The sequence below is a fragment of the Thalassophryne amazonica genome, chromosome 5 (genome assembly GCF_902500255.1).
Source record: "Thalassophryne amazonica chromosome 5, fThaAma1.1, whole genome shotgun sequence".
Classification (NCBI taxonomy): Eukaryota; Metazoa; Chordata; class Actinopteri; order Batrachoidiformes; family Batrachoididae; genus Thalassophryne; species Thalassophryne amazonica.
Window position 1 is genome coordinate 122713389 of NC_047107.1, and position 13726 is coordinate 122727114.

Below are 13726 nucleotides of genomic sequence, written 5' to 3' on the forward strand. Positions count from 1 at the left end.
CTGAAATGAGTAGGAGTAGAAAATGAATGGATGGTTGGATGATTGCTATTGTCTGAGTTAAGGTAGTTCTCAAAAATAAATGTAAAAAAATAAAGGTCAGATTTCATTATGCAGAGAACATTTTGCAAAAAAGAGAATTCATATCCAGACTCCAATCAACACTAACACCTCAGGAATGGTTCTTGTGTTTGAAATGGCTCATTGCTGGTTGGCTTTAGATCGGCTGAGGTAACTAACAGTGAGGCAGGTCCGGCTCATCTGAGCCCAGCCGTACAGGTCAAACAGGCGATGGACACTGGCTAGCTTGCAACGCATCAGTCGCTCCCCCTTGACCATGCTGCCGGGGTCCCAACCCTGCAGGTCGTTGATGGGCGTCACCATCATCATGTCTGTGGGCAGAAAAGAAAATAATAATTAAAAAAAACACAAAGGATGCTGAAGCGGACTGCAGAGAATAGATAATATACATTTGTAGATGCCTGTTTGAGATTTTTTTTAAATATCCTAATTTTTGATGTATGGACACTCAAGCCATATAATCCTTTAAGTAAAGTGATCTTTAATCTGTAAAATCTAACAGCAAATTGCAAGATTGTGTTACATATTGTACATGTAAAACAGATGGTTTATCTAATCCCTGAAATCAACACATTATTGATCTTAGCAGCTGGACTTCTGTACATTTGAAACCTCCTGACTGTACTGGAGGAGGAAACATACTGCCCCCATGTGGTCATGACCTAGACAGCACAAACACAAAGCTGGTGAAATATTAGTACTCTTAGCAGCTGTACATTTGAAGCCTCCTGACCACAAAGATGGTGAAATATTATCATCCTGAGCAACCTGATCTCTGTACTTTGAAGCCTCCTGACTGCACAGTAGAGAAGCTTGAATCTTTGACTCTCCTATGACAGGGCAGCTGTCCCTCCTAATGATGGGATGGATGCCTTTCTTGATGGCTCCCTTGATGACTCTCCTGATGACGTGAATGACTCAATACCATGAACAAAAGACAAACTGCTTTGACCTGAGTACCCCATTGCAAACAGGGGACAAAGCGTGTCTCAGACCCCCTCCCCGGTTAAGGCTGGGTTTCAAACATTTCCCAAAGAATGCCTCCTTGACCCCTCTCTTAAACCATTTCTTCTCTCTGGCTAAGATTTTAACTTCCTTGTCCTCAAACGTGTGGTTAGTGTCTTTAAGATGGAGATGAACTGCAGACTGAGGTCCACTGGTGCTCTCTCTGCGGTGCTGGTATAGTCTTTTGTGTAAAGGTTGCTTAGTCTCACCTATGTAGTGTTCGTTACAGTTTTCCTGACATCTGATAGAATACACTACATTGCTCTGTTTGTAACTAGGGATCGTGTCCTTAGGGTGAACTAATTTCTGTCTCAAGGTGTTAATCGGTTTAACGTAAACTGGGATTTTGTGCTGTCTGAAGATCCTCTGTAGTTTTTCCCCTACTCCTGCTAAATAAGGGAGAGACACTCCTCTTCTTCTTGTCTCCGTCTCCTGTCTATCTGGTCTCTTTGTTCCCTGGGACTTCTGCACTTTGTCCAGGGACCATCGTGGGTACCCACATACTGTGAGGGCTTTCCGGACACGTTGTTCTTCTTCTTTCTGGACATGATGTGCTGAGAGAGGACATGCAGGTGGTTGGTGTGACAGAGGAAGATACAGAGGACAGGGTGAGATGGAAACGATTGATCTGCTGTGGCGACCCCTAATGGGAACAGCAGAAAGATAAAGAAGAAGAAGAAGTTTAGTCACTAGCCTATAGCAGTCTGCCTCTCAGTAGGAGGGGTCTGGTTAGGTGTAAAACTCCAGCTTTTATTGGCTTCTGTTCATTCCTCTCTACAAGAGTCAGACAGAAGTCAGACTTCCAGAGCAAGAATTTTAGCTGAGGAAGCTTCTGCGATTTGAAGCGAAACGTCCTCGCATCAAGCAACCCAGTCCAGTCAAAGATTCAAGCCTCTCTACTATGGAAACCACCTGGACAACTGAGAGCCTACACAGAAACTCCTGACTGCACAGAAGATAGGGGCATAATACCCCCGTGTGGTCAAAATCAGAACTGCACAAACACAGATGCTTTGTTCCACCGCCTGTCACGTGCTCTGCACAAGATGCTGCGTATATAAAATAATTATTTCGTAGCAGGTTAATCATTTTCTCTGCAAGTTGTATGTGAAAAATGGCTCTAATCAATTCCTGAATCACAGAGGACCGCTCTAGCAGCGCCATTCGCGCATGCGCGCTGAATGAGCTGGAGAAAGCATTTGGAGCCGTCTATCTATGTTTATATTGTCATGGCTTGGTAAAACGGTTGCATGTTATTTCCTTCTTGTCTGCAGCTGTTAAAGTATGTTTATGACAAATTTAACATCTCATTATAATCCTTCAGACGAGCTTTGTTCTGATGCGATCTGCTGACATAACCACTCGCTCTGTTCACTTCTTTACTCCACTCGATGAGCTGCACGTTGTGTTGGTGAGCAGATTGTGCCATGTAGCACAACATTTATGCATGAAGGATTTTTTTTAATATTTCAAAATTCTCTTTGCGCAATTGCACATGCCAGCGTCCCTCTCATGTTCAATCTGCACCCATTAAGGATGAGTTTACTCTCCTGCATGACACAGGTCCTGCAATCAAAGTCATGAATCAAAGTCATGCTTGTGTCCGTAGGCCTTTAGCAGTGGAACATAAAAGGCCGGGCCAGCTGAATACACAAACAACAGGCTGAGCACAATGCAGTGAGTGATTAAAGTCTTGCGTACATATTCGTGAAACCTCTTTATGACAATCAACAGAACATCGTCCAGCAGGGGACCTGCCGGGAAAACAGATGTGCATCTTGACTCATTAACATTCAAAGTGAGGAGCACAGTGTGACCTTGATTAGTAGACACTGAGGTGTGAACAGGTTTACATATACAGGTAGTGGACATACATGTGTGAACAGGTTTAACATACAGAGATTTGGCTCATCAAGCTGTGTGAGGCAGGAAACCCAATATAATTTTAAGTGGCTGACATTTACATGTGAACAACTTGTGGGTCACCGGTGGTGGCGTGACTTGATGAATTATATCCGAATGACTCCTTGTGTGTACACATGCGTGTGTGCGCTACAGAACTATTATTGACAGCTCATAAATGCTGAGCAGTTTCTAATAATGAAAAGTGGTTTGGGAGTTCCAGTACTTCAATCATATAAAGCTATGTATGTCAGCCGGAAGGTGCACGTACTGGACGGGGACATTGGCAGCGCGGCTGGCGAGCCGTGAGTGGCCATAAAATCAGCCAGCTGTCTGAGTGCCCACAGGTTGGACGAGCTGCCGCCCTTCTTCATCTGCTCCTGGATCAGCGCATCCAGCTCCTCCCTGAAAGACTACACACACACACACACACACACAACACAAAACAAACCACTTCAGTTTCTGCTGAAATCTTCAAAAGCTCAGCGTATAGACTTTGTCACATGTGATAAAGATGTTGTTTACTTTGTACCAACTGACACAACTTCAACAACATTTGTGTCAGGGTTTGAGTTTTGTTAGTTTGTATTATCTGTGTTTTGGTTTGATTTTTCTTGTTGGGATTTTTCTGCTTGTCTCTCTGTCTCTGTTTCTCTTGTCTCTCTCTTGGTTCTTGGTGATGGGTGCTTCTCTCAGTCTCTCTGGCCACACACTGCTTCTGGTGCTTTCCATGGACACCTGTTCCTCATTTACTGATCATCACCTGGGGTTATATAACTCACTGGGTGGTTTTGTCCCTCGCCAGTTTGTTGTGCGTTGTGCCTTCATTCCAGCTCTGTACCTGCGTTCGTGTTCCTGCCTGCCTCATAGTGTGTACCTGACCTCCTGCCTGTTGCCTTGAGCTTGTCATTTTGCCTGATGATTTCTGTACTGCTGTTTTTGCTGGACTGCCTACTGGTGTACCGACCACTGCTATCCACTTCAGTAAAGCCTTCTACAACCCCTGGCAAAAATTATGGAATCACCGGCCTCGGAGGATGTTCATTCAGTTGTTTAATTTTGTAGAAAAAAAGCAGATCACAGACATGACACAAAACTAAAGTCATTTCAAATGGCAACTTTCTGGCTTTAAGAAACACTATAAGAAATCAGGAAAAATAATTGTGGCCGTCAGTAACAGTTACTTTTTAGACCAAGCAGAGGGAAAAAAATATGGAATCACTCAATTCTGAGGAAAAAATTATGGAATCATGAAAAACAAAAGAACGCTCCAACACATCACTAGTATTTTGTTGCACCACCTCTGGCTTTTATAACAGCTTGCAGTCTCTGTGGCATGGACTTATGAGTGACAAACAGTACTCTTCATCAATCTGGCTCCAACTTTCCCTGATTGCTGTTGCCAGATCAGCTTTGCAGGTTGGAGCCTTGTCATGGACCATTTTCAATTCAAGATTTTCAATTGGATTAAGATCCAGACTATTTGCAGCAAATGACATTGACCCTATGTGTCTTTTTGCAAGGAACTGTTTTCACAGTTTTTGCTCTATGGCAAGAAGCATTATCAGCTTGAAAAATGATTTTATCACCCCAAACATCCTTTCAATTGATGGGATAAGAAAAGTGTCCAAAATATCAACGTAAACTTGTGCATTTATTGATGATGTAATGACAGCCATCTCCCCAGTGCCTTTACCTGACATGCAGCCCCATATCATCAATGACTGTGGAAATTTACATGTTCTCTTCAGGCAGTCATCTTGATAATCTCATTGGAACGGCACCAAAACAAAGTTCCAGCATCATCACCTTGCCCAATGTAGATTCGAGATTCATCACTGAATATGACTTTCATCCAGTCATCCACAGTCCACGATTGCTTTTCCTTAGCCCATTGTAACGTTGTTTTTTTTCTGTTTAGGTGTTAATGATGGCTTTCATTTAGCTTTTCTGTATGTAAATCCCATTTCCTTTAGGCGGTTTCTTACAGTTCGGTCACAGACGTTGACTCCAGTTTCCTCCCATTCGTTCCTCATTTGTTTTGTTGTGCATTTTCGATTTTTGAGACATATTGCTTTAAGTTTTCTGTCTTGATGCTTTGATGTCTTCCTTGGTCTACCAGTATGTTTGCCTTTAAACAACCTTCCCATGTTGTTTGGATTTAGTCCAGAGTTTAGACACAGCTGACTGTGAACACCAACATCTTTTGCAACATTGCGTGATGATTTACCCTCTTTTAAGAGTTTGATAATCCTCTCCTTTGTTTCAATTGACAACTCTCGTGTTGGAGCCATGATTCATGTCAGTCCACTTGGTGCAAACAGCTCTCCAAGGTGTGATCACTCCTTTTAGATGCAGACTAATGAGCAGATCTGATTTGATGCAGGTGTTAGTTTTGGGGATCAAAATTTACAGGGTGATTCCATAATTTATTCCTCAGAATTGAGTGAGTCCATATTTTTTTCCCTCTGCTTGGTCTAAAAAAGTAACCGTTACTGACTGCCACAATTTTTTTTTCCTGATTTCTTATAGTGTTTCTTAAAGCCAGAAAGTTGCCATTTGAAATGACTTTAGTTTTGTGTCATGTTCTGTGATCTGCTTTTTCTACAAAATTAAACAACTGAATGAACATCCTCCGAGGCCGGTGATTCCATAATTATTGCCAGGGGTTGTAAAATCAGAGGTTTGTTTGAGCCGTGCATTTGTGTCCTACCATTCCTGACCATAGCGCCTGATAATTCGTAAGCGCACTAAATATAGGAAAACAAATTATTTCATTTTAAGTTATACATTTTCAACACACGGTTATTTCAGGAACACAATGTGCCAGCTGCAACTTTTATAATGTTTCTAATCATGTATTATGTAAACTCTAACTGCTGAAAGATTTGGAATTATGGAAGAAAGTTGAGTATTTGGCATCACTGTTGATCCTGATTTATACACAAAAACAAATACATAAACTCAAATGCAACTTCACAAAACTAAATAAGTGAATAGATAAGCTAAATAAATAAATAAAAATCTTTGGCAGTGTATTGTAGAGGTGGGTGATACTGGGAATTTTGGTATTGATCCGATACCAAGTAAATACAGGCCCAGTATCGCCGATATCGATACAGATACCGATACTTTTTCATATTTAAGTTTCATAGATCCAAAGGATCCAAAAGACCTAGGATAGAATTTCACCAAACATTGTACGTGGTAACAAAATACTTTATTATCACAATCAACATTTTTGTTTAAAAAAATATCACTCAACACAACTTAAAACAAAATCTCCTGAGGTAGAGGGCTGACAAACCACAATACAAGGGTGCGCTGCTCCATGTTGTGTGACACAGCGTAGCGCTGCTCTTACAGACAGAGAGTAGAATTTGATGAATCTGCGTGCGCAGCAGTCAGTGCGTGTGGGAGAGAAAAAAAGCTTGAGTATTGATCTTTTTACACGAGGATCATTCAATATCAATACCAGTGTTGGTATTGATATTATCGATATTAGGATCAATCCGCCCACCTCCAGTGTATTGGTCTCAAGAGTGAGAGGTCTGGTGTTTGAACCCCCACTGGAGCCACAAAACATATACATCACTCAGTGATAGTATCAGCAGCTCCTCCTTGTTGTGTGGGCCACCAGAAGAGGATGTACTGCTGGCCCACCACCAAAGGGTGCCCTGCCTGAAGTGCGGGCTTCAGGCACGAGAGGGCGCTGCCGCCACGGACACAGCCGGGAGTGACAGCTGTCACACATTCTTCATCATCGCACTCCATAAAGACCAGACGTCATCTCCACCTCATCGCCGAGATATCATACTTCATTGGAAGTAATATCCTCAGCCGTTTGTGTCTTTTGCAATATATCTGTATATTGTGAGTGTTTGCAGGAGTACCGGTTCCTTTTTCTGTGGAGGCTGAGTGAGTGCAAGACGGCACTCTTTTCCCCTGAGGAATCACTGCGGTACTCTGCAACATATTGAGTGAGAGGTGGAGGTGGCATTCCCACCGCTGTTGTTACTGGGTGTACACACACCCACACTTGACTGTCTTTGTTCTTCGCCAGCAGTACCAGATCCGACAGTCGGGGACGGTGATCACCTGGGAATTCGGGACTTGGCGGCTCCAGTATTCACCAGGTTCTGTGGGGGCGGAAATCGTGTTGTTCCGGCTCTTCTCAGGACAGACGTCTTCTATCCTCGAGCCTGCCCACACGTCACCTTTGTAATTTGACTGTAATTATATTCTGAGATTGTCTGTATGTTCGTTGTGCACGTTTCACAACATTAAATTGTTACCTTTTGGCTCATCTATTGACCGTTCATTTGCGCCCCCTGTTGTGGGTCCGTGTCACTACACTTTCACAACACTCCTGTTCTTTTGGACATACACGTGTCACGAGGAGGACACTGAACGTGTACACTGTGTGAATGCCAGTGACAGACCTGGGCTGGAGGTGACCAAAGGTGTGATAAAATACGGGAAGGGTCTTGCATAAATAAAGGTTGATTGATGAACACCACTGATCAGTTCATGTGACTGAAGTCTCTGTCCTTTTAAAATAAAAATAGTGGATGAAAAACAATGAGACAGTCAGGATTTAGCTTCCCAGATCGCCTCAGAATGCAGGAAAAAGGCTATAGATTTTTCAATTTTCCGAAGCTACATCCCCTGAATACGTAAACCCTCCATGCCAGTAGGTGGCCCTACTCTGTGTACGTCATTCAGAGACTGAACTCAGAATGCCTTGGAAATCAAAACTGCAAACAAAGCAGCGTTTGCTCACATTTCCACTGTACTCCGTCTTTTCACTGACAGCTTTGGCAGCTATTCACAGCATTTTATACGTCTGTCAAAGACCATGTCAAAGTCTTCATATAGAGTAGATGAAGTGTGACCTCCTCACACTGGCGCTTGTTTGATTTCATCGCCTCCATTTCTCTTCTCATGCATCGATTTACTCAAAGCTGAACAGCCAGTCAGAATGTGGTCTCTCAGATATGGCCACCAACGCCGCCAATGGCCAACGTTGATGAGTCCAGACGTGCGCTGGGCTAACTACAACAGATGTGGGGATTATAGGAATATATGGGGTTTGTAGGGAAGCCAAAAAGCAGGCAGGAGAACAGACGTTCAAGTCTTTCAGGTCGTGATGCTTCCTGTCTTGAGAGACTTGGACACTAGCCAGTGACGACTGGATCCCTTTGGAGGATCCTTGGGTACCCCTTTTATGACTCTCAGGCAAACGAGTGGTTACTTAAGTGACGTCACACTGTGATGGACTGATGAAACAAATAAATTCTGATATCTGTTTGTGTCTGTTTTTATCCTGTAAATGTCCTTTTCTCATTCGTTAAATCCATTCCTTGTCAGTTGACATCCGGTGAGTCCGTCAGAAAGTTCTGATGTCTGCTCCAACTACGGACATCAAGTTTAATTGTGGTTGTATGTTTGTTTTCTGTTTCTTATACTCTTTCTCCTGTACGTGTCTGTTACTTATACAGTACTCATGTGTTCTTCCTACATGGATCCTTGGTTGTCCATTGGCCTTCTGACTGGTCTTTTGCAGAAATAAAGGTTCTCAAACATGTTAGCTTGTGCTAGCAACCATTAGGCACCATACAGGGGAAGAACCACTGATTCCTCTTATTTTCCTTTTCCTTTGTTCTTCAGTCTTCCAGCCGTTCTGCAAAATATGACGACCTCAATGAGGGCCCCGCTTTGCTAATAAATACCCACACTCGAACCTCCAACCCTGATAAAGGAAACCAACGCTGAAGAGGAGAATCTTGTAGACCCTCTCTACTTTTAAGCTTAGGCTTAAAACTTTCCTTTTTGCTAAAGCTAGTATAGTTAGGGTGGATCAGGTGACCCTGAACCATCCCTTAGTTATGCTGCTATAGACGTAGACTGCTGGGGGGTTCCCATGATGCACTGTTTCTTTCTCTTTTTGCTCTGTATGCACCACTCTGCATTTAATCATTAGTGACTGATCTCTGCTCCCCTCCACAGCATGTCTTTTTCCTGGTTCTCTCCCTCAGCCCAACCAGTCCCAGCAGAAGTGTTGGGAAGGTGTCGTAGCACGGACCCACCAGGGGGCGCAAATGAACGGACAATGAGTAAGCCAAAAGGTAACAATTTAATGTTGTGACAACACACAACGTACACAGAATTTGTAAAGTCAATTAACACCAGGTGACGTGTGGGTAGGCTCGAAGATAGAAGACCCCGACGAGAGAGAGGCCGCGTCCCACACGGCCTCCACCACCAACGGTCTGAAGAACACCGGAGCCGCCAAGTCCCGAGTCCCCAGGTGACCTCTGTCTTCGGCTGTCGACCCTGGTACTGCTGGCAAAAAGCAGAGACAAGATGAATGAGTGTAAGTCCTTACACTCAGTGGTCCACAGTCTGTACACAGTCAGGAGGAGAACCTCCACCTCCGAATCACACACTCGTGCAGCTCTTGTCTAACCACTTATCTGTTCAGAGAGTGTGGCGCAGTCGTCGTCGTCACGCCACACGCTGAAGTCCCGGATAAGGCAACGTCCACAAGAATAAGCCTGCAAGTGAGATCTGGTTTAGTACACACAAAGTGTCAGATAGCAGAGAAAATACCTCTCGGTAGTCGATTTCTCAGCGGGGAGGTGGAGTTGCAGTCCGGCTTAAGTACTGGTGTAGATGAGTGACAGCTGTGTGATGAGTGACAGCTGTCACTTCCTCTGGGTCTGGCGCCCTCTCGTGCTTGGAGCCCGCACTCCAAGCAGGGCGCCCTCTGGTGGTAGTGGGCCAGCAGTACCTCCTCTTCAGCGGCCCACCAACAGGACCCCCCCCTCAACGGGCGCCTCCTGGCGCCCGACCTGGCTTGTCCGGGTGTCGTCTGTAGAAATCAGCCAGGAGGGCCGGGTCCAGGATGAAGCTCCTCTTCACCCAGGAGCGTTCTTCAGGTCCATACCCCTCCCAGTCCACCAGATATTGGAACCCCCGGCCCTTACGACGGACATCCAGGAGCCTACGGACCGTCCTAGCAGGCTCCCCGTCGATGAGCCGGGCAGGAGGCGGCGTGGGTCCAGGTGTACAGAGGGCGAGGTGTGGTGCGGTTTGATACGGGACACGTGGAAGACAGGGTGGATCCGCAGCGAAGCCGGGAGACGGAGCTTTACTGCGGCCGGGTTGATGATCTTGAGGATAGGGAATGGTCCGATGTATCTGTCCTTTAACTTGGGTGAGTCCACACAGAGGGGGATGTCCTTTGTTGACAGCCACACCTCCTGCCCGGGCTGGTACGTGGGGCCGGGACCGTCGGCGGTCCGCATGGGACTTGGCCCTCGTCCGGCCCTGTAACAGGGCCGCCACACCCGGCGACATCTCCTGAGGTGGGCCTGGACCGAGGGCACACCGACCTCTCCCTCCACCAGCGGGAACAATGGGGGCTGGTACCCCAAACACACCTCAAAAGGGGAGAGGCCGGTAGCAGACGAAACTTGGCTGTTGTGGGCATACTCGATCCAGGCCAGATGGTGACTCCAGGCCGCCGGATGTGCGGAGGTGACACACCAAAGGGCCTGCTCCAACTCCTGGTTGGCCCGCTCTGCCTGGCCGTTGGTCTGGGGGTGGTACCCGGACGAGAGACTCACGGTGGCCCCCAGCTCCTTGTAGAAACTCTTCCACACCTGTGAAGAGAACTGGGGACCACAATCTGAGACGATGTCCGATGGTATCCCATGCAGCCGCAAGACGTGATGGACCAGGAGGTCTGCTGTCTCCCTGGGCCGTCTGGAGCTTCGGGAGGGCCACGAAGTGGGCCGCCTTGGAGAGAACCGGTCCACTATCGTGAGGATTACGGTGTTGCCCTGGGACGGCGGGAGGCCCGTGATGAAATCCAGGCCGATGTGAGACCAGGGGCGCTGAGGCACTGGCAGGGGTTGGAGGAGGCCCGTCGTCCTCCGATGGTCTGCCTTGCCCCTGGCGCAGATGGTACAGGCCTGGATGTAGTCCCAGACGTGGTTTCCAGGGACGCCCACCAAAGCGCTGCTGGACTACTGCCACGGTCCTACGCACTCCGGGATGACAGGAGAGCTTGGACCCGTGACAGAAGTCCAATACGGCAGCTCTGCCTCTGGTGGGACATACAGTCTGTCCTTGGGGCCAGTCCCCGGGTCCAGGCTCCGGGTCAGGGCCTCCCGGACGGTCTCTCCACGTCCCAGGTAAGGGTGGCCACGACAGTGGACTCGGGGATGATGGTCTCGGTGGGGTTCGACAGCCCCGCTTTGGCTTCTTCTTCGTGCACCCGGACAATGCATCTGATTTTTGGTTCTTGGTCCCGGGGGGGTACATGTGATCCCGAAGTCAAAGCGCCCGAAGAACAGAGACCAGCGGGCTTGCCTGGGGTTCAGCCGCTTGGCGGTCCAGATGTACTCCAGGTTCCGATGGTCAGTGAAAACCGTGAAGGGCAACGACGCCCCCTCCAGCAGGTGTCTCCACCTCTTCAAGAGCCTCCTTCACCGCAAGAAGTTCCCGATTGCCAACGTCATAGTTCCGTTCAGCTGGGGTCAACCTGCGGGAATAAAGGCACAAGGATGGAGAACTTTATCAGCCTCCACGCTCTGGGACAGCACGGCACCTATCCCTGAGTCAGAGGCGTCCACTTCTACTACGTACTGGCGATCAGGATCAGGCTGCACCAGAACTGGTGCAGTCGAGAACCGGCGTTTCAACTCCTGGAACGCGGCTTCGCACCGATCCGACCAGGTGAAGGGGACCTTGGTGGAGGTCAGGGCAGTCAGGGGGCTAACTACCTGACTGTAACCTTTAATGAACCTCCTGTAAAAATTTGCAAAGCCGAGGAACTGCTGTAGTTTCCTGCGGCTTGTTGGTTGGGGCCAATCTCTCACCGCCGCAACCTTAGCCGGATCAGGGGCGACGGAGTTGGAGGAGATTATGAACCCCAGGAAGGACAAAGAAGTGCGGTGGAACTCGCACTTCTCGCCCTTCACAACAGCCGGTTCTCCAACAACCGCTGTAGGACCTGACGTACATGCTGGACATGGGTCTCAGGGTCCGGGGAAAAGATGAGTATATCGTCCAGATATACGAAGACGAACCGATGCAGGAAGTCCCGCAAGACGTCATTTACCAAAGCTTGGAACGTCGCGGGGGCGTTAGTGAGGCCGAACGGCATGACCAGGTACTCAAAATGACCTAACGGGGTGTTGAATGCCGTCTTCCATTTGTCTCCCTTCCGGATCCGAACCAGGTGGTATGCGTTTCTAAGATCCAATTTCGAAAAGATTTGGGCTCCATGCAGGGGCGTGAACACTGAATCCAACAGAGGTAACGGTATCGGTTGCAGAACCGTGATCTCGTTCAGCCCTCTGTAATCAATGCATGGACGGAGTCCGCCGTCCTTTTACCCACAAAAAAGAAACCAGCACCCATCGGGGAGGTGGAGTTCCGGATCAGCCCGGCAGCTAAGGAGTCCCGGATGTAGGTCTCCATTGATTCGCGTTCCGGACGTGAGAGGTTGTACAACCTACTGGACGGGTACTCAACGCCCGGGACTAAATCGATGGCACAATCATACGGTCGGTGCGGAGGAAGAGTGAGCGCCAGATCTTTGCTGAAAACGTCAGCAAGACCATGGTACTCCTTAGGCACCGCCGATAGATTGAGGGGGACTTTGACCTCCTCATTAGCTGTAGTGCCGGGGGGAACTGAGGATCCTAAACACTCCCGGTGGCAGGTTTCGCTCCACTGCGGCACAATCCCCGGACGGCCATCGACCCGGGGATTGTGCTTCACCATCCATGGAAAACCCAGAATCACTCGGGAGGTAGACGGTGTTACATGGAACACTATCTCCTCCCTGTGATTCCCAGACACAACCAAGGTCACTGGTTGTGTCTGATGTGTGATTAATGGAAGCAGGGTGCCATCTAGTGCTCGCACCTGCACTGGTGCCGGCAGAGCCACCAGAGGGAGCCCTACTTCCTTTGCCCATCTGCTGTCCAGCAGATTCCCTTCTGACCCCGTGTCTATCAGTGCTGGGGCGTGAAGGGTTAAATCCCCACAAAGGATTGTTACTGGGATTCGTGCCGATCTGCGGGGTCTTTCCGCGTGTGTGTTATGGCCCACCCTTAGCCCAGTTTCTAAGGACGGGCGTTGTAGTTTGACCGTTCAGGGGCAGTCCCTCTGCATGTGCTCACAAGAGCCGCAGACAAACACTCCCCGCGGGCCAGTCTCCTTTGTCTGACATTTGATCTTACTTTGGCCCTGCTCGTGTCCATAGCCTCCTCAGCAGGGGGAGCTGTAGCCACACGGGGCTCTCTGGCAGTGAAGCGTGGGGACGACGTCACCTTGTCAGAACCGGAAGGGGGAGGGACGGCTCGTGCCTGGCCCCCCCCCCCCCGGCCTGCTCCCGACGATGCTCATTCAAAACGGTTGTCTAAGCGTATAACCAAATCGACAAGCCCGTCAAAATCCTGCGGTTCCTCCTTAGCCAGTACGTGCTCCTTAAGGACCGGGGACAGCCCACTTACAAAGGCGGCGCGGAGCGCAACGTTATTCCAGCCGGACCTCACTGCCGCGATGCGGAAGTCGACTGCATACTCGGCTGCGCTACGGCGCCCCTGTCTCATCGACAGCAGCACGTTTGAAGCGGTCTCGCCTCTGTTGGGATGATCAAACACTTGTTTGAACTCCCGTACAAACCCAGTATAAGACGTTAGGAGCCGTGAGTTCTGCTCCC

General features: G+C 48.2%; 1 protein-coding gene across 1 annotated transcript in view; it reads right to left on the bottom strand.

The window, feature by feature from the left end:
- Nucleotides 1-13726, bottom strand: part of LOC117511232 (beta-adducin-like) — a 107141-nt gene that overhangs the window by 60778 nt on the left and 32637 nt on the right. The window contains 1 exon segment of the mRNA XM_034171234.1: nucleotides 238-389. Coding sequence (XP_034027125.1) covers nucleotides 238-389 — 152 coding nt within the window.